We start from the raw sequence: 24,742 nt of genomic DNA, 5'->3' as shown, positions 1-24,742 counted from the left end.
CGACGTCAGATTCCATCTGCCATACGGGTGACAGGTTTCTGAATAAAAATGGACGAATACTTTGTCCCAGGGAACGAAATGCCCCTTCAATGCAAGACGTCGACAAAACTCCAGAATATGCCCCCACCCCCTCAAAAAAAAAAAAAACTCCACGACATGACAATTGGCTGCAAATATCTACTTGTAAGAAATGAAATGAAATGGAAGTATCTTTGGAGCAGTTCTACACATATCATCTTATCGGCGAACTTTTTGTCCACCATCTAACAAAATTGACGACAAGCAATGAAGCTACATGCCTACATAAGTATAGATTTGTACATTTTGTAAACCTAATGAAGTTATAATGTATTTAAAGTACCTTTGGAGCAGTTCAACACATATCTTATCGGCACAATTTGTTCAGCGACTGACCAGGAAAAAAGAATGTAACAATAAATAATAAGAGGCATGCATCTCGTGCATCTCAACTATACAGCTTTTCAATGCCAGCATATAGAAACAAGATGATTCTGCTGGCATGTCCAGAACACACAGTCAAGAAAGAAACTTGGGGAACCCCTTCTATGTCAAGAATCAATTTGAATTGCAATTCTATGTCAAGTGAGAGGTTTGTTTCTCATAACCTACGAGCCACCACTACTGTTGATGCCAAAGTAGATGGTTTTGCGATTGAATGCGTTTATAGCATAGTCGACACGGATCTGACCTAGGTCCGTGTTGAAGTGAAGTCCGTATCCAAATCCAACACCAAATCCTTGTTTCCCTTGCCGTAGAGCTGGATTGCCTGCAATCAAGTGTAAACAATCGTTGATGGTATAAATTCTATGGGAATGAATTATCTGCCGTAAGACCATAGAAATTACAGCCTCTGACGATAATAAGGCACAGTGAAGTTAAAAACTGCATGTTCCATAACTAAAGATAAGTACGTAGTCATCTATTATCAATCATGTAATTTTGCCGTATTTCTGTAAGTGCCGTGTACTATACAACACATTGATGTCTTTCATGCCAATTATTGGTTTTAGTTCAATCTGGAAGATATCACATCTACACATTTTGACAAAAAAAATCTTGCAAGACATCTTGATTATCACATAGAGCAGGGTGAATAATTTATTTCAGCTTCTGGTGAATTGTAAACTTTGCGGTCCCTGCCATGAATTCTGATTACGTAAAAGATTCTAGTAAAATTTTAAAAAAGAAAAGAAACAAAATTGCACAGAAATTAAGAAAAACGCTGTTACTTTCCTGGGAATTATTCAATTAATCTCAAGTCCGTTTTGAAACAAAGAGAAATTAGTAAACTAGTATACACAGAGGAAGCAACGCCCACGCCCTTACCAGGAACATGACGAGCAGATCCCAAGTCACTGCCACAGTCCATGAAAATAGAACCCTCGAGATGTTTAGCCTTCACAGAAACATAAGTTTCAATACTTTGTTTTCAATCCAAAGAAATATGGCTATTCTGAATAATAGGCACAATGAACTGATGTTGGTGGAGACACTTCCATGGAAAATTCTTAGTGAGAGTACTAGCTTTGGCAACATGAGCCTAAGTGCTGACATTTTTCTTCAAAACTTTTAGTGACCATTGTTTCTCTCGAGGTAGAGCCTGGTTGCTGATTTCTGATAAACATATATTACAATTTTTTATCCCTGATCTGAACTTGCGATTAATTAAAAGATTCAAGAAAGCTTCCAAACTTTTTCCAAACAAAATAATAATAACGATTCCACAGCTGTGTGATCAGTTCTTCAGTAGTGGCGTTGCAGGTAGCTGAGAAAGCACCACCGCAACTTACAAAAGTGTATTTCACATTCAATGAATATCATCAAAGAGAAATCAAAATATAGATATTACACCACTCCACATCAATGAGGGTGAGTGTTATGGGGAGGCCAGAGGGCCAGCCCATATATCCTTCACAGCGCAATATTAGATAAGTTCATTGGTTTGTTAGGATAATTATCAGGTATGACAAGTCATTTGAAATCAAGCAATGAAGAAGAATTAATCCCCAACTCTCCCCAACAGTCTAGTCTCCCTCCAAGCCGACGCACGGCTAATCTTCCTGGTAGTTTTTGCCCTAATGATCTTAGGATCATAACAGGGAGTACCCAGAATCAGCCCTTGTCTAGTGCTCTAAATAGTGTGCCACGACAAAGGAGTGATGCGTAGAAACACCTCTCAGAATTCAGATGTCGTAGCATAATGCATTAATCTTCAAATGATCAACATGAACTACCACAGAACACTAACAGGCCTTCAAATATGTATCACATGATTATCTCAGAACATGCAAACATGTATGATGTATCATAGCAAAAGGGTGCCTAGCCTGATTGGTTAGGTGGCCTCGGCAGCACTCCTCAGGTCCTGGGTTCAACTCCCGGTGGGAGCGAATTTCAGGCTGAGGTTAAAAAAATTCTCTCGCCTGCCTACACGCCAAAGCACATGGAAATAGGTCCCGGCTCACCCCGGCCCGCTCTCACACGGGTTACGGTATGGGTTACGACGCCCCTGTGTAAGGGTGGGGCAGGGGTTCGGGGGGTTTCTCGACCTGTGTGAGAGGTCTTCTTCTTACATTAATGCTCGGGGGCGGCTTGCCCCTCGCAGGCCGAGTTTTTTTTTATGATGTATCATATGATAAACTACAAAAGGAACCTGTTAGACCTAAAGTTTAAGAATCAAGAAACCGCACAATCATAAATAAGTATTTGTGAATTGCTAGAACAAGCTGCAACTTCATTTAACTAGTCAAAAGTAAGCGCTACTGCTTCTAAGTGCTGTTGCAACTGCTTCTGTTCATCTTTCTTTAATATGGTTCTCATTCACCTTTGTTCTAAGTATCAATGTTTTGAAGTGGTATAAGTATCAAACCAAAATTCATAATGTAGGCTGTATCTATTTTACATACCAAGGGAATCGTATATTCACAGTTAGCAACTAGACATAGTCTTCCAGAACCAACCGCGCCCTCACCGTAGCCTCGGACACTACCAAGTCCACCTATGGCAAAAGCTTGATATGGTGCCATGTCCCCCACAATAGACCCACCTGTCAGACTGTAAGATAGAGAGAAATAAAGAACCATCAGAGAAGAGCATTCTAGCGAATGAATAGTGGGGGCTGCATTACCTGGTAACCAAAAATGTTGGGCCCAACTTAATGCCTTTTGAAACTGCACATTTAACTCTATTGAAGGTCAGTGATTTTGGTACAAGTGGCAATCCTTGTTCCATTTGGAAGTGAACCTACCAATAAGAATTATTGTGTAAGGTAGGCATTACGTTAGAAATTGCATCATAAAGTAGGCATAACTTACTTTTAAGAAGCTATTATCATTAACATCTGCATAATCAGATTCTTGCTTCAATATGATCATGTTGTCATGGAGGTTACCACTGCAGGACAAGACTATTAGGTATTGATAAGCACTTAAAGTTATATTTTTTTTAAAGCAATCCCCTACAGAAAATGAAATCATCACCTGCAGGTCAGAGGAAATCCATCGTGGCCTCTGGCAATGGAGCGGCCCTGGTTATTAACAGGCCGGATATGCTGCCGGGAATAGGCAGCAGATAAATATTTTTTTATAAAATGGTATTAACGCTAAAAAACGTATTTCAGTAGAGGCACACCTCAAACTTAACACTAGTTCCAGAAGTCCAGTTTGATGTTGCTGGTTCATTAAGCTCCAAACCAAATGACAGCCGGCTAAGGTTTATCCCTCTGCTCCCTGATCGTGTGAAGTTATCAGCCGGGAACCCATGGACTGCAACTTCTGGTGTCATTGAGTGCTGATTGCTCAAACCATGGGAAAGTGAGAAAATTTGTGGAGAGTCATTCAGAAGATCATTGTCGTGGGGTTTCTAGGGGTACCCACAGCCGGGTGGCGGAGCGCACCCGCCTATTCCCAGTGAGGGAGTACTCGGGGAAGTACTAGGCGATGGGGCTGAATCTACGCTAAGACAAGGACTCAAGAACACACGATTTAGAGTGGTTCGGGCTGCCGGAGCGTAATACCCTACGTCCACTGGGAGATGTATTGTTCTTGGTGTGTATGAACCTATCCTCTGCTGGCCTTGGCTCTTTTGCCGCCTGAGGTTTTCTAGCGGCGCCCCCCCTTTTATAGATCAAGGGGGAGCGGATACATAGGACGTTGGTGCCCCGACAGGTGGGCCCAACGTGACTGTGGCTACAGTGGTAGCGAATCTTTCCTCCGATATGCACACTGCTGCTCTTCTGACTCAGGGGGGTCTTTTCTTGTCCCGTCAGCTAGGCGCCCGTTGGAGTAGCGTAGCTTGCGGCGTGGCCTGCTGAGGCTATTATGCAGCGTCATAATGGGCGAAGCTGAGCCGTCGTATCCATCTGTTACGGCAGACTGGCAGACGCAGTATGGGCGGCGCCAGCGGCTCCACTGCCTTGGTAATACGCGATCAATAGTATCCCCTGGTCAATGAAACGCCTCAGCTTCTGCTATATCAATGCAGACGTTCACCTACCGCAATAAATGCAATGGTGGGTGAACGTTGGTATGGAAACCCAAACGGCCATGTCTTGCAGACACGTGGCGGCCCCGGACCACCCCGACGCGGGGCGTCGATCTCTTCCCTTAGTGAGGGGTCCGGTTATTATACAGGGGGTCCGGGACCCCATGAGGGTCCGGGACCCCGCGGGGGTCCGGTCTCCGTGGGAGGTCCGGAGCCTCGGCTGCTCGCACATGAGTTCCTGCCTCTTCCGGGACACGTGGTGTCTCCGGACCTTTCCCAACTGTGGAACGGTCCGGAGCGTTGCTGGGAGAACAGGACTCCGGACCTCAGGGGTCCGGCTGTTTGGATGTAGTTAAGGATAACTACAAGACCCTTGCCCAGACACAGCAAGAGGGGGTACCCCAGTCCTGGGGTACCGACAATCATCAACAATGTAGGTTTCCCGGTGCTTCAGCTTTACTTCAGAAAAGAAACTTAAAAGGATAGCCTATATAAATTGAACACAATGCCAACCTGAATCACAAATGATTGCTGTGACAACCACTCAGGCCTTGGGCGCCTAAAGGCAACAACAACGTTGGAATCATTGATTCCCTTATCCAATATAACATCCAACTTCTCGCTTCTCCCAAAGAGGCTTGGGTGTTTGAGTGAGATCCTGCAGGCCAAACTCCAAAACTCACAATATGGTAGTAAAATTTCAAGCAGTAATGAAGACATATACACACATACACAGAGAGATGAATAGGCATGACGCACAAATGCATAGATCTAATACAATGGCAGAGTGAGAATCTGCACGTGCATTAATAGACAAGACAATGACGCACATAAGCAAGAGCGTGCAAGCACAAACATGTCCAAAGCACCGAGAACAAAAGACATATGCACAGAGATAGGCAGACACCAGATCCTGTAGTCTAAAGTGCCCATAAACGAAATTTACCAACGAATGCAAAACCTAGACAAGCCTACCTTCCAACAATTTGTGCTAGCGCGACGCCAGAGCTCCTGAAACCACCCAGAACACGAGAACGTCAGGATCCGAAAAGAAAAAAAAAATGAAGGCATGCACACACGCGTTCGAGCTCTCCCTAACAGGCAAAAGACCGAGCACCTGAGGGGCGGCAGCAGCAGCGCCTCGCACAACATGTGGGTGAGGTCGAGTTGCATATCCACCTTGGCTGCAGCATTTCCACGAACAGGTAACCGACTCCAGCATATTACGCGCGCTTAACAACCCCGACGAACAAAAAAGACAAAAAAAAAAAAAGGAAAGAGCAATGACCTTTCCCTGCGTTGACGCTCTGCTGAGCTCCCATGGCTGCGGGCGCGGGGAGGCACACCTCATGCGAGCTCAGGCACGGCGGCGCTCCGCGCGATGCGTTGAGAGGGATTTTGAGCGGGAGGAGAGGAGGCGGTGGGGGCCGTGGGTGCCTTGCGTGGGGCAGGGGGAGAAGTGAGGCTGTGATAGTGGGATTGCTTAGGTGGGGTTCCAGCTATAAAGCGCGGCTTCCTCGAGTTCTCCTGGAGCGGATGCCTTCTCTTTATAAGAAAGAAAATTCACCAATCTGTTAATTTTATTTAAAACTTTTACATTTTTTTGACGAAACAATGAATAGGCACGCATGCTCACATAATATTAAAAAAAATAGCGTCATATAACTCCAAAATAAATAAAAAAATACGACCATAACGAATCGAAAATTCGAATTGGATCATAAGCTTTGAATTATCTTCTAATTTATGTTTTCTTCGATCATATATCTCATCCTTTCTATTTGCCATATGTGATGTGTTGAATATCTCATATTTGCAGAGTACATGATCTATTCGCCCTCAAGGGATCATATCATACTCAATCCGCTACAAATTATAGGTCTTTTTAACTTTCTGTGTACATATATTAAATATACATACACCTAAAGTAAATTAAATCTAGATGCGGTTATTTTAGATCGAAAGAGTTACGAACTTACGATATTTTGTAGCCCACTATTTGGTGAGAGCTCTAGCTCTAGTATTGTGATCTCTAGTAGTCCCAAATAGTAAAGCTAAAAATAATAACTTCATCAGTTCCCAGTGCATTATTATCGAAGAGAAGTCGGTGTAAAGGTCGTGCCAAATACACAGCTCTACAAATATTAGTCTAGCATGAGTGGTGTTTATACGATGCCCAAACATATCGAGCTTAGGTTTTGACTGCACCACGGGTGCCGCACCATTTATCCACCGCATTTTTGGCGAGTCGCGGTGCAAAAAATTAACTGTGTGCCGTTGGCGAGATGTAACGAACACCATATCTTTACCTTCTTGACGTCTTCCTATTTTGATCATGATGACTATAGGATTTTACACTTACCAAATACATCTGTGCGAGGAGATCATGATTCTCGAGACACTCACCAAATTGGTATGGATCAGACTCATGTCTCACCTGCTAGAAGCACATGTCTACTATATTTAGCCAACAAAATCTATTAACATTTATGTATGCTATTGAGATGGCCATCGGAAACTAAGTGGTGAAGGAAGCGATTGCGATAGCACCACAATTCATCGTGGATCACTGCATGAGCTAGTGTGTATGTCTTTGGAGAAGATTATTGTACCATGATAGATAACAACAGCTAAAACTATGAGATAAAGAGAAAATTACCATAGAAAGAAAGTAGAATATGCCAACATACAACTAGCATGTAGCATAGCTACTGGGATGAATCGAAATGAGCTATTTATATCTATGGTGAACATCTAGCAAACCAAAGAAAGAAACCTAATAGAGATAGGATTCGGCTATCCATTTTGAAAAAATCATGAATCTATGGCATGCTCTTATAAGGACTGCTCGTGTTTTTAGTGCTCCTTTGTTCATACAATCCTCACCTACACATATAATACGTATTGTTAGTTTATAAAAAGATGCTAATTAAATTAGATATAATCAAATACTGTTATTTGCCCATTACTCACTGTTACATGATTTTGAATTTTATTATGATGACTGACATATATTCCATATTCCCTCCATATTGCAGAGGAAGCCGTTTCGGACATCGATACGGTCTAAAAAATTAACTTTGATCACTAATTTTTTACTATAAAAATTTATAAAATATAATTATCATATACTTTCACGAAACTACATTTCAGAATGAGTCTACTTATACCACTTTTATATTTTCAAACTCAACTTACAAAAATTTATTTATAGTCAAAGTTTAAAATGTTTGATTTTAAGATAAACTCAAAATGACTTTTTTTTACAATACGGAGAGAGTATTGTTTGACTGCCTGCGAATCAAGCAAAACTGTACACCAACATTTGCATATCAAAGATACTCCCTCCATTTCAAATCATAAGTCATTCCAAGAATCTTGGAGAGTCAAAGTTTTTCAAATTTGACCAAATTTATATGACAAGATAATAATATTTATGATACCAAATAAGTATCATTAGATTCTTTATTAGCTAGTGCATCTATTTGATGTCATAAATCTTTATATTTTTTTCTATATTTTTGGTCAAATTTTGAGATGGTTTGACTTTTAAAGATTTTTAGAATGGCTTATAATTTGAAATGGAGAGAGTATAGCTTAATAAAAATGGAAACGGCCAAGCTTGCCGAATTTTCTGGGTCTCAATAGGCTCTACCTCTACCAGCTCTGGCAACCGCGCGAGCTATCACATCACACCGAACCGAACCAACTCTTCAGTCCCCTTCTCCTTCCGACCCCGAGGGGAAAAATCGGACAACTCGGGTTCCCTCCCTCGTCTCTCCTCTCGCGTCCCCTCGTCGCCCTCCTGCTGCCCGATTCGAGGGCGCGCGCCATCCCCACCGCTCGCAGCTCGCCTCGCCGGCCGCGCCAACCCTCGAGCTCGTGTCGGGAGCGCCCAGCTTCTCCACGGTGGCCGTTCCTCGGCGGCGCCCGCTGGTGGGCGATGCGATCGGATGAGTTGGCGGCGGCGGCGGCAGCGCTTCGTGGAGCGGAGGAGGAGGAGGGGGGCCTTGTGCTGTCCCGCGGCGGCGCTACCCCCGCCGCGCCCGCCCCTCGGAGCCGGTGATGGCCCCGACCGCGGAGCCACCTTCGCCGCCGCCGCCGCGGCGCCCCCGCACGGGCCCGCCCCCGGGGCTGAAAAACCTCGGCAACACCTGCTACCTCAACAGCGTCCTCCAGTGCCTCGCGTCCACGCCGCCCCTCGCCACGTTCTGCCTCGCCTCGCGCCACTCCAACCTGTGTACGGAACCCTAGCGCGACCGCTTTTTCCCTTAAGTACTTGTGTTTTCTCAATTCGTCAGGCGGTTGATGTTCGTGTAGGTTTGTTTGCTTGTAGGCAAGAAGGTATTCCCGAACAGGGACAAGGAGTGTGCATTCTGCGTGCTCGAGCGCCAAATCGCGCGGCTTCTAAGGGCAGATGCAGGGGCACTCGACTCGCCAGCGAAGATCATCCGCTGCATGCCCCTGTTTGCCGAACACTTCAGATGGGGGCGCCAGGAGGATGCGCACGAGTTCCTCCGCTATGTCGTAGACGCCTGTCACACTGCTGGTCTCAGCATGCACAAGCGGCTACCTGCGGCAGTTGCCAATGGAAACTGTGGTGAGGAGGAGGGCCGGGGGCAGGGTACATGTATGATTATGAGGGAGACATTTGGTGGGGCGCTGCTCAGTCAGGTGAAGTGTCTTGTGTGCAAGGTAGAGTCAAACAAGACAGACGAGATAATGGATATCAGTCTCGATCTACCTGGGAGCAGTTCTGTTGCTGATGCCCTTGCCCGCTTCTTTCAGCCGGAGATCTTGGAGGGTGCAAACAAATATAGTTGCGAAAGGTATCTTTTTAATGGAACAAATGAGGTTACATGTATTGTTGGATTTTTCACAAATCACATGTTTGGGATGCAAAAGCCTTTCAGGACACTTTAGGCTTTGTTTGGAAACATGATAATCCCCTTCAACCCATAGGTATTGGTAGGGATTGAGGTGGAAATTAGTTCATTTTCCACTGCATTCCACATGTATATACTGTAGGAATTATCACCAGCCGCTTTTGCATTGTAATTAACTAATTATCCCTGTAGAAAAAACTTAGTTTGAGCCTCTTGAAATTCACCTGGCTACTTTTTAGAGAAGGAAAAGCTTACTGCAGTTGTTGAAATTTTATACATATATACATTTCACACTGAGGCAAAAAAGATCACATATAACCTCGGTAACCTCACCTGTATATGCTTTCTTAATAAGACAGTTGGTAAAAACACACCCTATTGTTCTCTCTGGATTAAATTGAAATTGTCAAAATATAAAGCAGCTAATGTCAACTTTAGTATTTGTTTCCAGTATATTTAAAACTTACTTTGCTATCGCCTTTCTTGATGCGATAACAATTTCCTGTGATTTCTTTTCATTCATTCATCCAGATATGTTTCTCCTGTATTTCCAGTTCCTAAGTTCCAAAATCCAAACAGGATTTAACTCTGATTTTGGTTATGTCAGGTGTAAAAAGCTCACCTCAGCACGGAAGCAAATGTTTATACTCAGGGCACCTAAGGTGCTTGTCATACAACTCAAGGTTATTGATACTCAGTCATTTATGATGTTTTGTTTTGGAGAAAAACTTGTTCTTTTTTTTGAATATGGTTAGGAGCTGTTGCTGATGGTCTGTGTTTTTTTTTAATAATGCTGTTAGAGGTTTGAGGGGATAAATGGTGGAAAGATCAACAGGAGTATAGAATTCAAGGAGGCCCTTGTTCTTTCTGACTTCATGTATAATAAAAACCAGGTAAAACATGAAATTTGGACTGCTTAATCTTAGAATTTTCCTTAGGCATCCAAAATTTTAGAATGCAGATATCTGTGAAACTTATTTATTCACCTGTAGTGGGTTGCTCATTGAGACGAAACCACATGTTAGCTGTTTGTTTGATGGTTTTTTGGGTATGCTATAATTGCTGCCATCAGTTTGTAGTTTGTTCGAGGACTATCACAACAACAACAACAACAACAACAACATAGCCTTTTGTTCGAGGACTATGTTTGCAATAATTTTGGATCAAATTTCTTTGAGTTAATTGCAGCAAATTTCAAATTCCGATGAACTTAAAAAAAAGATGCACACAAACTAGTTTATAATAACTTTGTCTAATATCTATGATATTCACTTCTGTGGATTTTGTCTGAGCTAGCCATTAATTTTTTGAGCAAACTATTTGCTTAGGCCATGAACTTTATTTGTAATTGTATTTAGTCCTTGTGTGTGAGATCTAATTATCGAAAAATTGAGTTACAAATCTTTTTTAGCACTAAAATGGCTCTGCTGCATGGGAAAGGGTATCCTTTCACCTTGAGCCCTAATTTTCTGTCCTCTGTTTTGATGTAACAAGCTCTTATCTTTGATTTTGTTTTTGAGCTATTTGCAAGTTCTTGTGCAACCATTTTGCTTCTTCTATTACCAGCGAGAAAAACCACAAACTCCTTCCGTCCGAAAATGTGAGGTCTTGGACACAATACGGTTCCCACTTCCCGATAGACTCAAATCCAGTGATGCTATGTACATACGGCCAATAGTTTTCTTTTTTTCTTTCTTTTTTTCTTCCATAAAGGTTATATATTTGTCAAATTACAAAGCTTCGACTGCATGCTTTCTGCATAAATTTATGAACAGCAGGAGATTGAATAACTTCTTCAATCCTGGAAACTGTATACTTGCTCATTATATCTTAACTAAGTAGGAGTATATTCGTGCTCATTGTTGCTACCCATGCATGGGATCTGGTTTAATTTGGTTTTAGCATTCATTATGTGGTGCCCCAGAAGGATACTTTTTGGTATTTAGGATCGATGCTACAAAAGGATGGTGACATTGATGAAGATGTTAGGCATAGAATCTCAGCAGGCTGGTTGAAATGGCATCAAGCTTCTGGCGTCCTTTGTGACAGGAGGGTGCCACAAAAGCTAAAAGGTAAGTTCTATAGGACAACGATTCGCCCGGTGATGTTATATGGTGGTGAATGTTGGCCTACAAAAAGGCAACATGTCCACCAACTGAGTGTAGCAAAGATGAGGATGTTGCAGTGGTTTTGCGGGCACACAAAAAGGGATAGAGTCCGGAACAAAGTTATTCGGGATACGGTCGGGATGGCACCAATTGAGGAGAAACTTACCCAACATCGGTTGAGATGGTTTGGACATATCCAACGGAGGCCTCCTGAGGCGCTGGTGTGTAGTGGGGTTCTAAAGCGGATCGATAACTTGGGACGAGTCAGTTAAGAGAGACCTTAAGGAGTGGAATATCTCTAAAGAGGTAGCTTTGAATAGGAGCGCTTGGAGACTAGCTATCAACATGCCTGAACCGTGACTTTTGTTTCTTTTGGGTTTCGTCTCTAGCCTACCCCGACTTGCTTGGGACAAACGGCTATGTTGTTGTTGTATTCATTAGCCGTTTTCTTTTGGTTCCTACTTTTGTACTAGTACACTTAGTAGCCACCGAATAATTATTGTATTTAAAGACTTGTATTTAAAGACGACAGTTGAGCTATATATACTTGATTATAGTTATCTACAATTGAGCTATAGAGCATATTACTTATTGATGCAGCTCTAGGGAACCAATTTTTGTTTTGGTTAACCATTTTATGTATTTTGTTTTGGTGATAAGTCAAGTTGAATTTAGGGTTGTGGTAAGAGTAAATATGAGTGTGATAGGGGTCAGATGTCAATATGAGTGTGGTGAGAGTAAAGTTGTCATGGGCATTGGGTCCACGACGATAACTAGACCTAGGCTATGCTTTTCATGGCCGCGATCTATGTCTTCTCCGGCGAGGTTTTCCCCTCTACCGCAGGCTTGGTTGTTTAGAAGAGATAGAGAGAGAGATTAGATTGGTTGATAATTCATTGCTTGATTAAAAGAGATACAATCCCATCCTTATATAGATGGGCTGATTTGACCCTTAAGAAACCCTGACTTAACCCTTAAGAAACCAATCTCTAAATTTAAGGAAATAATAAACCAAGCTAATCTAATCTTTCCTAATATCCTAGACCTATTACTGTTCATGTCGTGAACAGTACTTCCTACCCACGACAAAAGTCACGTAATGAACAGGTTCCTGTAGAATTTGAATTTCCCCTGTTGGGACTTCTACCAATCTGCCGGTGCTTGGGTGCCTCTTACACTATTAGTTCGTTATGCATGCTTGTATCAAATTGCTTTCTGTATTAGTTGTCAGTTATTTATCTCTTATACTGGTTTTGATACTCATGGTCATTTTTACTTCACGAAACTGTCACCAAAGTACGTCAGTCTAAATCACGACTCAAGGCCATCTAGTTTCAAGGATTTTTTTTGACTAGTTAGGTCTTGTGTGTATCATTTTGGCATAGCATTGGTAGGAGGGTACAAGAGTATCAGAGAGGCGCAATGGCAATGTGGACTGTGAGATTGCTTTCAGGGTTTTTACTCACTTGAACTATCTTTCTCTGTGTTTGATTGTGGATCACTCAAGCTCCTTTGTGAATTATTTTGCTTTGTTGTCTGTATGAATGTATTAACATTGCTGATTTGCTAATTGTACATTGTACCATTACTGTCTGTAATAATAAAATTTTCATCTAGTCCAGGCATGATGCTTTTCCATGTCTTTTTTTCGTGCATATGTTACTCATAATATCAACAATATTTCATATCAGTTATCCCCCTTGATTGATTAAAATATGTATCGCTTTGCATGGAGCTGCAGGATTCACAACCAGCATATAATCTTTTTGGTTGTATCGTCCACTCAGGGCTCTCCCCTGAGTCTGGTCACTACTATGCGTATGTTAAGGTAATAAAGTATTCAATCAGTATTTAGGTTCCTTTGATCCTTTTTTTACATCTATCTAAAATATGAGTAACATGCATTATCTACAGGATGCTGTTGGTCGATGGTTTTGTTGTAACGATTCTCATGTCTCCCTATCAAGCTCTCAGAATGTTTTGTCTGAGAAGGTCTATATCCTATTTTATATACTGAATTCGAAAAATCAAAAGCCTAGTCCAAATGGTTGCTCTTCTACTGCAGCTAAACCTTTCAGCACCAATGGAAATGGCATATCAAGCTCCTCACCTAATGAGACCTTGAAGATACCTTTGGTAAAACAAAATGGTTCATGTTCTACCAAAGGTAATGCCCTGCTGCCCCTGAAGAATGGCAAGATTGCATCAGGTCCACTTATCAAGCCAATTCACTTTAAGAATAGTGGGACAGAGAAGGTTAAGTCAAATGGCAAAGAAAACCTGCCTTCAAAAATGAACCCAGAAGTTAATGAGAGTGCTATACAATCAGAATCAAATGGGCGCAAGACTGGAAAATTTGCGGAACCCAGTAAAAAGGATGCCGATGGTACTATGTCTTGTGGAAAGATTGATGATCATTCAGAAAGAATATTGCAGGATGCAAATGGAAATGGCCACTCGATTCGTTCCCAATATCTTGGCGAGGCAAGTAATGGTAATGCCACATGTGCTCAACAGTATTCTGAGCAGTCATCTGGTGCTGTTACCTCTAAAAGTCCAGTTTCACACCATGAAGAGTCTGCTAAGGTAAAGGATGTGGTGAATTCATCCAAAGATAGCGTGCACCTGAAACGCCAACATGAAGAAGACAAGTTTAAGGAAGTGTAAGCCCTTCATCGATGTTTTGTTACTTTTGATATATCCTTCCATGAAATATGATCATCCATTCCTTCCAGTTGCCTTTTGCACTTTGAAGACATTAGCAACTTCCAAGTTCAGTCATGTACTCATTATTATTTGATCCTTTACAATGAGAATTTAGAATATATTAACATTGAGTTATCCATACTTCCTTGGTTTGCACATAAAACTTTGTATTTTGAACTACTAGCATCTTTGTTATTTTTGTAATTCAAATGATGCAGGAGAGCTGGGTGTCATTGTGTTAATAGAGGATAGTCTGAAGTCAAGAACTAGTAGCATCTAGGATGGATAGTTGGTAAATGCTGGAAAGCTAGCTGCTGCAGAACATGATTCATTTGAGCTTATTTTGAATTAGTATCAAGTCTAACTGTGCTGATTTTTGCATACTTGCATTGGGCTTAGATGTTCGTAGATGTAGGAGACAACTTGCCCTAGTGTTCACTGTTTAGCAATCAGACATGAAGGCTCTTGCCTCATCAAAACCCTATACCTAATCCATTAGACATTTTTTAGTGATCCATGTATGAATTACTGTGTTACCATTTTTACACTAGCTGCGGTCACACACTCTTTTCTCCCATTAGATGTATATGCAGACTATATCTTTGTCTGATTTGTAATAATTTTGTAATACTAATGACATGTTTTGTTTAAAAAAATCTAGGCTTGTTAAGTCAGCTTCTTCTGAGCTTCGGCTGTCTGTTTGGGTGGATGATGTCTCCAATTTTATGCGCTCACTAAAGAGACGGCGAATTCAAAACTCAGGCATTCCTCAAGATATTGATGCAATGAGGTGATGTGCTTTTCTGTTGTTAGTGGAAGAAAATATCTTGTTTTGATTGCAGGAAGTTTGCTTTTTAAGATTCTGTAGTTTTCCTTAGTTTTATTGTATATCAAAGTTCTTGGTTGGATTAAATACTCTCAAGATGTTTCCAGATTCATGTTCTAATGCTATGCTTTTATCATGCAATGCAGGAAGCTGCTAAAGTCAGATTCTGAAAGAATATTTAGGTCAAAAGTTCCGGAGTCACTGGTGGAAAGTCTAATTCAACGCCTGAGATCATACTTTGAGGGCATATATTCGCCACATGCTTAATTTTTTCATGTAGTTCTTCAGAAGCCACTTAGGTATGCATCTTTATTTTTTTGGTTGATACAAAGAGTATGTTGTGTGGGTTTCTATAATTGTTTAACGTGGAAATACTTGATTGCCCTGATACTTGTCATTCTCCTTATGCCTGATCACCATTAAATATTCTGTTGCCTTTTATCCCTGAAAATTTAGGTGCCAATTGGATCTTGGTGGTCAACTATCCAGCTCCTTGCGCGGCTTATTTTTGAGGACATTTTTGTTTTTCTTGCTGAGTTTGAGACAAGGAGCGGCGAAGTTTCATGTACAATATCCTTTTTGATGCTATTCCCCATGCAATAGGCACCGCCTGGATCCCCCCCCCCTCAAACCAACCCACCCCTGGTATAAGGTAATATAGCTGGCAGATTAAAGCATGATTTGCCATGTTTTTGACCCTTTACAAATGAACTTTCAACCTTTTCAGGTCCTTGATTTTGGACTAAGTTCATTTGTCGGGGGAACATTTGATAGAGACATAATGTAAAATTTTGGTGTAATCTCCGGATGCAAATTGGCCTGAGAATATACTCGAATTTTGATAATTCTGATGGTACGCTAGTGGAAAATTGACTAGGGAAATGGTTCGTGCGTCTCTGTTATGAAGTTGTGTACTTTTGGTATGTCGTCATGCTCTTGAACCGCGCCAAGACGCAAAAATGCCAGTCATGTTGAGCACGAGGCCGAAGCTACGATCTCCAAGGACGCAGTGTTTTGTGTTTCAAGTTGATTCAAAGCTTATTTTAGAACATTTGTCGTTTTATTTCTTTGTCAACGTTATTTGCTCTGGAACCGCCCAGCGCTGATGCGTTTGGAACAATAGCGTAGCCATCAGGCATTTGTTCTTGCATGATAACTTGATAAGAGAGGACAGCAAATGATTCGAGAGGTGAACAAGTGGAGAAGTGGGAAGAATAGTTCGTGTCTACTCGTGGAATCGTTGCTATAGTTAGCGTATCGTTTTCGCATTCGAACCGAGCCTTCGCATCTGTACCTGCTATCTTCTCAGCAAAAGATGCCGTTTGTGATCGATACATGCCCGGGTGTTAGATTGAAATAAACAAAGGGAGTGTTGTGGGCGAGCCTGAATCGGTTGGAAGTTCGGTACGCCGTACCCGTACGCCTACCCCTTTTTTTGCGAGAACCCGTACGCGTACCTTCAACCAAACCAAGAAGTGTACCGGTGCCATCCGAGGCCGCGCGAGCCGCCTGATCGGCTGATCCCGCGCCCGACGGCTCAGATCCAACCAGCCGCTGTCCGTCGAGGCGTCGGCGCCGTCGGCGACGACCAGACCAACCACCCTGACGAGCATCACCCGGGTAACCGTTACGCGTGAGCTGTCATGCTCGAGCTCGGACTAGGCAGCGACCTGTACGCTCGACACCGCCAGGACGCGTCCCACCGAACGGCCGGTCCGGCCGCTCGTCGCTCGCGTCCATGCCACTACGTCGTCGACTGGTGAAGGGGCGTGAGCTGTGCGATGCTTGCGTTTGTCCTCGCAACTCGCGAGCCACGCCCGCGGCAACGGCTGGAGCTCGTGCCACCAGCCAAACCCGTGATTCCTTTTTTTTGGGCAATTGAAGGCACACCATGTTGCACCACGACACCACGCAAGGGGAAAAAAATTGTTTGGGGCCCAACTGGAAACCTAGAGGTTTCATTCGGAACTTTTTGGCTCTCTTAAAATTTTTTGGAGAACTGCCACATTTGCTCACCATTTTCCAATTTAAAACGGGCTGATTAAGAAGCCACTCTAACAAGATTCCGTTTGGATGGAAAGAAACCCGTCCTGCTAGCTCTGCGTGCGAGGTCGCCGTCAACCGCTATCGCCTTGCGAGGGAGGAGCAGAGCATCTGAGCTCTGCGCTGGCCGCTGGACTGCCGGAGGCGCCCGCGGTGAGCCGGTGACCACGAGACCGCGGCATCCTTTTCTCAGCACAAAATGACCGGAAAACCAGCCGCTTCCGCCCTCGTTTTCCGCACCCGCACCTGCGCTGCGCTGCTGCGGGGGCAGCGGCGGCGGGCCTGCGCCGCGGCAGAGATGTCCCCTCCCGCCACCGCCGCGCCACCGCCACTGCGCTAGTCTAATCAACTCCCTCTACGTCTCGAGTCTCGACACAAAGCTGCCTGCCATGCCGCTCCCGGAGGAAAGGAGAAATTCAAAGTCCAGTCCCACACGTCAGTGATCCAAAGTCACTATGGTTGTGTTTAGTTGCAAAAAAATACAAAAAATGTTTGCGCAAAGTACTGTAGCACTTTGAATCTTTATGCATAGGCTAACAATGCTTAAAAGATTCGTTTCGTAACGTACATCAAAATTATGTAATTAGTTTTTTTATTTATCTATATTTAGTACTTTATGCATGGGTCATTTGCTATATTTAACGTTTCGATATGATTTCGATGTGACGAAAAATTTAGAAAGTTTGAAGGAGTTGGGAGTAACTAAACACAGCCTATGAAGTACTGCAGACGAGGAGAAGGGAAGGGCATCGGGCATCAGACGTCGCCCCGTCAGTACCGTGCGTGGAGCACAGTGCCCACCCACTCAACCCAGCACGTTCCCGTCTGGAACCTCGAGCTTTGAACTATTTTCAGATTGCCCCAATAGACAGGAAGAAGCCCCAAAAGACATATTCTCTCTGTCCTGAAATGTAAGATATTGGAGAGTTTAAAATTTGTATCTAAATGTAAAGCATATTAGATCTTTTAAAAAATGATAATCTCTTTGAATTTGATGCTAGTTTTGTAATGAAATCAATTGCGGTAGATCAGGAGAGTAAAAAAGATATTCTAATCTTCTTAGTTTTGGTGTAGGTAGAACAAAAAGACATATTAATAAGGAGTACAAGCATCTTTTCTCTATCTCCATAATCTGTCTAAAAAAACTTAGAATACCATGCGTTCCATGACAGAGGGAGTAAATCATCAATTATTTATGAGTAAATGTGAGCATATATACTATATTAAAAACTGCTATGTCCATTCATGATGATTTTTGAAAAAAAGTCTAAATTACTCCCCTCAACTATAGCCAAAGTCTGGATAACCCTTTAAACTATTATTTGGTTCATTTTACCCCCCAAACTATACCATTTGGTTCAAATTACCCCCTAATATAATTTGTCCTTTTCATTTCTCCATGCATAACTGGAGTTTTAAGTTAAAATTTTACAACATAATAGTACACACCATAACACATGTTAAAAAAATAAATTATAATTTTTTTATCATTATTTGATAGGTTAGAATATTTAATAATAAATTAATCATTGGAGTTCAAAATTATATGGAAACTTTTTCTAAATATGCATTGTGATGTCTACTACTATCCTGCAAAATTTGAAATTAAAATTCAACTTGTGTACGGAGAAACAAAATAGATAAATTGTGTTATGAGGTAAAATAAACTAAATGACATAGTTTAGGGGATAAATTGAACCAAGTTATAGTTTAGGGGGTTATCCAGACTTTGGCTATAGTTGAGGGGAGTAATTTGAACTTTTCCACGATTTTTTGTGCTTCTTTTAATGGATGCCAGCTTTCACGCTCACTTTTAACTCAACCTATCTTGCAAGAAATTTGTAGTCTCACAAAAAATATTCACTTAACTGAAATTTATGACTGCCTTTGGTACATTTCATGTGGAGAAATAGCTAGTTCTTGGCCTTACATTAGAGGCAGTCAATTTCAAACAAAACTTTATCCAGGCCCGAGTGTTTAAATTCACAATAATATATGGTAATTTCAGGGAGCTCCTCAGCTCCAGGGGTTTCTCATCTTCCCAAACAAGAAACTAGGAGCAGACAATAGAGTGCGAGCCGACCTCCTCCCCATCTCTCTCTACTCTCTCTCTCTACCGCTCCTCGTGACGTCGCGTGCCCACGTCTCCCACGCCCCCTGTCCCTACTCCTCCTCCTCCTCCAGATCCGGTCTCCCCAGCCGCCGCCGATGTCCGAAGATCTAGCGGGATCCCGCCGCTGGCGGTGCGACCTCGGCGGCGATGACCGCTGGCTGTCGGGGGCCGCCGGCGACGACCACTTCGACCGCCTCCCCGACGCGCTCCTCCTCGTCATCTTCAACCGCATCGGCGACGTCAAGGCGCTCGGCCGCTGCTCCATCGTCTCCCGCCGCTTCCACGAGCTCGTCCCCCTCGTCGACTCCGCCCTCGTCCGCGTCGACTGCGTCATCCCCGACGAGCCCCCCTCCTCCTCCTCGCCGTCCGCGCCGTCCTCCCCCACGGCCTCCGTACGCGCCCGCGGGGTCTTCTCGCAGATTGCGCGCATCGTGCTCGGCGGCATCGTGAAGCCCATCCAGGCGCTCGGCCAGATCCTCTCACCTGCCCACTCTGCCTCCGGCTTTTCAGCATCCTCCGCTTCCTCGTCGTCATCCTTCCCCCCATCTTCGACGTCGTACTCGCCGTTGCCTCCTGGGGACGTGTCACACCACTCGCCCTCGGAGGTGCTCCGCTCCTTCAAGGAGCTCCGCCACCTTCGCATTGAGCTTCCGGCGGGTGAGCTTGGCACGGACGACGGCGTGATGCTCAAGTGGAAGGCTGACTTCGGGTCCACGCTCGGCAGCTGCGTCATCCTCGGCGCATCCTCGGCCTCGCCGTCCCCTGCTGGCTCAGATGGCGCGAGCACAGCTCCCTCTGTTGACAGTGGCCGCAGCGAGCCTGAGGAATGTGACGATTCAGGAAGCATCCCGGAATCCTTCTATACAAATGGGGGGCTGAGGCTGCGGGTGGTGTGGATAATCAGCTCGCTGATTGCAGCAGCAGGGAGGCATTACTTGCTGCAGCCAATCGTTGCTGACCACACAACGCTGGAAAGATTGGACCTGACGGATGCAGATGGGCAGGGAGTGCTCACCATGGACAAGTGCCAACTGCAGGAGCTGCGGGTGAGACCGGTATCATCATCTGCGGCCTCACACCGGACCCTCATGCCGGAGCTTAGCATGTGGCTGTGGTACGCACCATGCATTGAGCTGCCTGGGGGGTTGGTGCTAACTGGTGCGACTTTGGTAGCCATCAAGCCGAGCGAGGAGGCAACAAGGGACATGGTAGGGAATGGGGCTGCTACGGCAGCCTGGGTTTTAGATGCATTCGAGGAGCCATACAGAACAGCAGCGAGGATGCTTCTCAAGCGGAGGACTTACACCCTTGAGATGAATTCATTCTAATCCATAGAGGAGGTGGCATTTTGGAAGCTTCATATATGAGAGGTACACTTCACACTAAACTGAAATTTGATGTTTGCCTGATTTTTGCTTGTAGTTGCTGTTCTGTGTATCAAGTAAGTATTCTTGTGTTGATGTGATACGAGTCGATTACAACCAGATAATCACTAGAAACACACATTTGTGTAAACGTGATGAGTCAAGGTATCTTTGATTGGATTTATGCCTGCCTATGTAAGTTTTTGCTTGTAGTTGCTGTTATGTATATCAAATTAAGTATTCTTACGACGTCGTGATACAATGAGTCAATTACAACCAGGTAACCACTAGAAACACACATTTATGTAAACATGATGAGTCAAGGTATCTTTGATTGGATTTATGCCTGCCTATGTAAGTCTAGCTTGTGTTGTATCTTAAAAGTAAAGTATTGCAAATTTTGTGTTTTAGTTTACTCAGGTGGAACTAAGTGTCGGGTGGTCAGGACTCAGGGCCATTGCTGCCTGGACACCCATGTTCCTTTTTTTTTCCCCAAGTCAAATGCCAAGCACCTGTGTCAGATTTTAAGTGGTATTTGGTTTGTAACTATTTTTTTTTGGCTGAAACGAACACACGCACGTGAGTCGGGCACCAACACCCACACCAGTGTCTATGTAACACTGGCCAGGACTGTTCAATAGCCATCCTATTAGGCACACCTCCCCTGGCCACACAGCAGCTCCTTGTAAAGGCCATATGGCAAAGCACAAAAGAGCAGAAGATCAAAGGCCCTGGGCTGCAAAGAAGTACATGACTAGCTATTTCGCACAAATCCACAATTCATTGGCTCCTTATGACAGTTTTATTGCTTCACCATGCTTTCCACTGGTCTGCTCACCGACCATGCCGTTTCTGGATGCTGTGAGCATGCATATTTGTTGTGATCTCTGTGCAAATCAACTTTGTTAAGCTAACAGTGTTTCTGTGCATTTCTTCATAATTCAGTTCTGTTCAATATTTAGTTTTGCATATGGATTATTACGAAATGTTCTTATTAATCATTTGCATTTAGTCTGTTCCTGGTTCTGCTATTGTACCAACTGCTAAGTGTAGGTATTCTGCTTCCTTGCTCATTTTAGCCATCCAGCATCCATTAATTGACTATATCACTATACAATGACCCTTCATTCTGATTCCTCTTTTGAAAGCTTTCTAATCCAAGCTTTGAAAATACACCATTTTACCTCTCATCCCCACAGAATCTTACAAATCTTAGATACCCCTTGCCAGTAGTCCAGTGGCGACTAATGAACAAGCCATCAACCGGTTTCTTGGAGATATAGATATATTCTATAATTGAAAACATCTTCTATTGCAACTAAAAATGTCTCCTTTTTTGGGTAATAAGTAAACAGGTCTTGCTGATCAAGACCTTTATCTAGAAGTAAACAGGTCTTGCTGATCAAGTTTAATTACTTTCCCAAATCCCTTGGGTGGTTGCTACAGATGCATTTGGGTGTGTTTGGGTTGCGTTGTTGTGGTTGGACTGTCACAATCACTGGATCAGAATCTGGCCTATTCTGTGGAATGCAGCTGTTTTTATACATGATTATAGCTAATAAGAGGCCCATCACGGTCTCACAGATTGCCAGGCCACTACTGGTTTCGAGTTATCCATTAAAAGGACAAGGAAAATTAGATGTTCGAAGTTTGTGGAAGTCAAATTTGTGTGTAGGGTAGACAGATGGACTGCTCAGTTTTAGAAAGGATATAGTATTTCAATATCTTTCAATCAAGTGGAATCATCAGTATGGTTCAGTGGTCCCGTAGCCTATAGAGCACATGCATGCTTTTGCTGCAGTTAAGTGATTAACTATTTTCTACAGATTTTCCGAGTAATACGATAAACCTTTTTGCCCTACAATTTATTTTTTCAGTGGACATTGCATAGCAGTCACCTAACTTCATTAGATTTACTCAAGGACCTTCTGTTTTGTGTTGTAGTGAATAGTGGGAAATTTTCTTTGTGATGGGATTAGATTAGGAAGGGACCACCTGATGTAAGCTTTGTCAGGTTGTTCATGGGTCCTATGGAACTCTTGGAGCCCCCAAAATAGTTCCAAATTGATTTTAACAAAATTTATGTTTCAAAAACATCAAGTTTACTTCAGTTAACGTTCACTACCATGTTAACTGATAAAAATATGCATGACTAAAATACGCTAAAAGCAAAAGTTGATGGATGCTATATTTCCATGATGCATATATAGTTGTTCCAGCAGCGTTATAAGTTAATATGTTATATGTTTAACATGGAGGTTTTGGCGATCAGCATTGCAAGTTTGGACACCTTTAACACCCGATATAAAATTATCACTTCTGACGTACTATTGAAACCTTCTTTTCGTTTCAGGATGTTATACCTACAAGGGTCATTTCTGGCTGCCTTTTTATACCCCAATCTGCACTATTCTGGATGTGTTCCAATTGTGTTGGATGCATTCCTTTCCATGCTGAGGATCTGCCAGCATTCAAGCAAGAACATGGATGGAAATGAAGAGAATCCGGGCGTTAATTTATCGATGCTGGAGTAGAGAGGCAAAGCCATTGTTGAGCTGGTGTTTGCTCTGAGGGAACTCCCTTATCACTGAGATCAGATGTGGTGGCATAGATAAATTTTTTTTCTTATATGTATCCACATCAAGGAACTAACCTTATGTAATTTCTGCTTTGGATCGCACTGCTTATTTGCATAATAGCATCCGATGTGCCCTGTAAATCAACATGTGTCATGAGTATACTCATAGATTGGACTGGAGTTAGCAAAAGCTGAAAACTGGTGATAGTACTTAAAAGAGGATTTGCAAGTGTTTTAGACTTGTATCGTAATACTGCGAATCTGGAAATGCTGTAGCCTTCAGATGTGAATCTGCGTAAGTGCTCGAGTATGCTATCTGGACAAAGTAGGGAGCGTTGCATCAACTCTGCTGGTTCGGTTTGAATTTCCCCTAAGTACTTTCGCTGCCCTGTATTCTGGTCTAACAGCCCTTGGTATCTGTTCCTTGTTGCTGTGATATGATAGACAGTTTTCTTGCTTGGAATTTGTTCCTTGTTGCTATGATATGATAGACGGTTTTTGTTGCTATGATATGATAGACGGTTTTCTTGCTGGAACCTGATCGTCGCCTGGTAGAATCCTTGCCAATGGCCACCGGGAGCAGATCTGCAGTCCCGTACATCTATTGGCTAATGATACCAGCCGACCAGTGTCGCGGCGAACAACTACTGAGCAGTGATTCAGTGAACACCGTGCAAGGGTCGGCATCAGTGTTCAGGAATGGAACGCGCGGTGCCCTCGGCATCAGGAGTCGGGAACTGTGGCCGGCTGGCCGCGCAAGCTTGCCCCGGCTGCTGCGCCTCCACAAGCGCCGGGAACACCGACCACCCTGATGTGAGTTTGTTTTTCGGGGTTTATTTTTTTTGAAAGATTCTGAACCTTACAGTTCGGCGAATATTAATAAAAAAATTGATTAAGTTTATAGGTAAACCGAACCCAAAAACCGTACACTGCCGTACATCACAGCTACAAAATCTACAACTATACCTACAACTATGGTCAATTGGATTGGGACATCGATAGACACCGCACAGTGGTCGGTTGGATTGGGGCTTCAACACGACCACACACTCAAACTCAAGAATCTGCCGGGTCAAATTCAAGAATCTGTCTGATGGGATTGGGACATCGACACGAGCCACACCGCAACTCTACCCGGTCGGATTGGGACATCGACACGAGCCATCTTCCGCGGCCAACGCCACACCAAGCTCAACAACCACCTCTCCTCTCTGCAGATTCTGTTATGGATTCAAATATCGATGCTTTTGAATACACATCTCGGCAACTCTGAACTACTACCGTAGTATGGAGGTCGGCTGTATGCCTTGTGTTGAGCTTGCCACTGAACAGTGTGACACACCTGAACTGTCTGAAACTGAAAGACTGAAATGAAATGGACTGAGTTGCTCCTGGATGGAGAGATGAATCAGCCCATCATTAGCAAACAAATCCTTCATTTCCGACGTCCCCGTGCCCTGTTGCGCACGGGCACAGCCGCACAGGTGAAAGAACAGCCGGCCGGAGATGGGATCTCCGAGGTACCCGATTACTGTCTGAAACCTGAACGGTACCTGACGATGCAGGCTTTCAGATTCAGAAACTGCACTGCGTATGTGTCTTGCGTCTATCAGCG

At 43.4% G+C, this 24,742-nt stretch overlaps 3 protein-coding genes across 5 annotated transcripts; 2 read left to right on the top strand and 1 right to left on the bottom strand.

Moving 5' to 3' along the window:
* Window positions 1–322: 322 nt before the first annotated feature.
* LOC120698170 (outer envelope protein 39, chloroplastic-like) lies at window positions 323–6,027 on the bottom strand. The gene is made up of 11 exons (XM_039981700.1): window positions 5,792–6,027; window positions 5,621–5,687; window positions 5,479–5,514; window positions 5,017–5,161; window positions 3,652–3,810; window positions 3,501–3,571; window positions 3,336–3,414; window positions 3,149–3,264; window positions 2,928–3,075; window positions 1,348–1,417; window positions 323–787 (listed from the first exon to the last, which is right to left on the bottom strand). The coding sequence occupies exons 1-11, from the start codon at window positions 5,823–5,825 to the stop codon at window positions 627–629; spliced, it is 1,086 nt and encodes a 361-aa protein (XP_039837634.1). The 5' UTR covers window positions 5,826–6,027; the 3' UTR covers window positions 323–626.
* Window positions 6,028–8,211: 2,184 nt separating this feature from the next.
* Window positions 8,212–16,179, top strand: LOC120698169 (ubiquitin carboxyl-terminal hydrolase 25-like). Of its 2 annotated transcripts, XR_005684735.1 has the most exons (10): window positions 8,212–8,743; window positions 8,840–9,332; window positions 9,997–10,072; window positions 10,190–10,282; window positions 13,239–13,325; window positions 13,412–14,160; window positions 14,865–14,993; window positions 15,176–15,328; window positions 15,486–15,681; window positions 15,757–16,179. XR_005684735.1 is itself a non-coding variant. In XM_039981699.1 (9 exons), the coding sequence occupies exons 1-8, from the start codon at window positions 8,569–8,571 to the stop codon at window positions 15,294–15,296; spliced, it is 1,923 nt and encodes a 640-aa protein (XP_039837633.1). In that variant the 5' UTR covers window positions 8,212–8,568; the 3' UTR covers window positions 15,297–15,328; window positions 15,486–16,092. The 2 variants fall into 2 exon arrangements, 1 of the variants encoding a protein (XP_039837633.1); XM_039981699.1 differs by having other exon boundaries at window positions 15,486–16,092.
* Window positions 16,180–19,123: 2,944 nt separating this feature from the next.
* Window positions 19,124–23,409, top strand: LOC120698167 (F-box protein At5g46170-like). 2 transcript variants are annotated; one of them, XM_039981698.1, is made up of 2 exons: window positions 19,124–20,555; window positions 20,961–21,073. In XM_039981698.1, exon 1 carries the CDS (start codon window positions 19,281–19,283, stop codon window positions 20,511–20,513), a length of 1,233 nt encoding a protein of 410 aa, XP_039837632.1. In that variant the 5' UTR covers window positions 19,124–19,280; the 3' UTR covers window positions 20,514–20,555; window positions 20,961–21,073. The 2 variants fall into 2 exon arrangements, with proteins under 2 accessions (XP_039837632.1, XP_039837631.1); XM_039981697.1 differs by lacking the exon at window positions 20,961–21,073 and adding an exon at window positions 22,903–23,409 and having other exon boundaries at window positions 19,130–20,555.
* Window positions 23,410–24,742: the final 1,333 nt, after the last annotated feature.

The sequence above is a fragment of the Panicum virgatum genome, chromosome 3K (assembly GCF_016808335.1).
Source record: "Panicum virgatum strain AP13 chromosome 3K, P.virgatum_v5, whole genome shotgun sequence".
NCBI lineage: Eukaryota > Viridiplantae > Streptophyta > Magnoliopsida > Poales > Poaceae > Panicum > Panicum virgatum.
Note: the sequence above shows the minus strand (reverse complement) of the source record. Positions and strands in the feature narration are given on the sequence as shown.

Coding starts and splice junctions, on each gene's coding strand:
- LOC120698167 (XM_039981697.1), top strand. CDS start 19,281: ATGTCCGAAGATCTAGCGGGATCCCGCCGCTGGCGGTGCGACCTCGGC.
- LOC120698169 (XM_039981699.1), top strand. CDS start 8,569: ATGGCCCCGACCGCGGAGCCACCTTCGCCGCCGCCGCCGCGGCGCCCC. Junction 10,283..13,238: donor TCATGTATAATAAAAACCAG/GTAAAACATGAA, acceptor ATGGAGCTGCAG/GATTCACAACCAGCATATAA. Junction 14,161..14,864: donor GAAGACAAGTTTAAGGAAGT/GTAAGCCCTTCA, acceptor AAAAAAATCTAG/GCTTGTTAAGTCAGCTTCTT.
- LOC120698170 (XM_039981700.1), bottom strand. CDS start 5,825: ATGGGAGCTCAGCAGAGCGTCAACGCAGGGAAAG. Junction 5,515..5,620: donor CTGCTGCTGCCGCCCCTCAG/GTGCTCGGTCTT, acceptor GGGTGGTTTCAG/GAGCTCTGGCGTCGCGCTAG. Junction 5,162..5,478: donor CTAGCACAAATTGTTGGAAG/GTAGGCTTGTCT, acceptor TTTGGCCTGCAG/GATCTCACTCAAACACCCAA.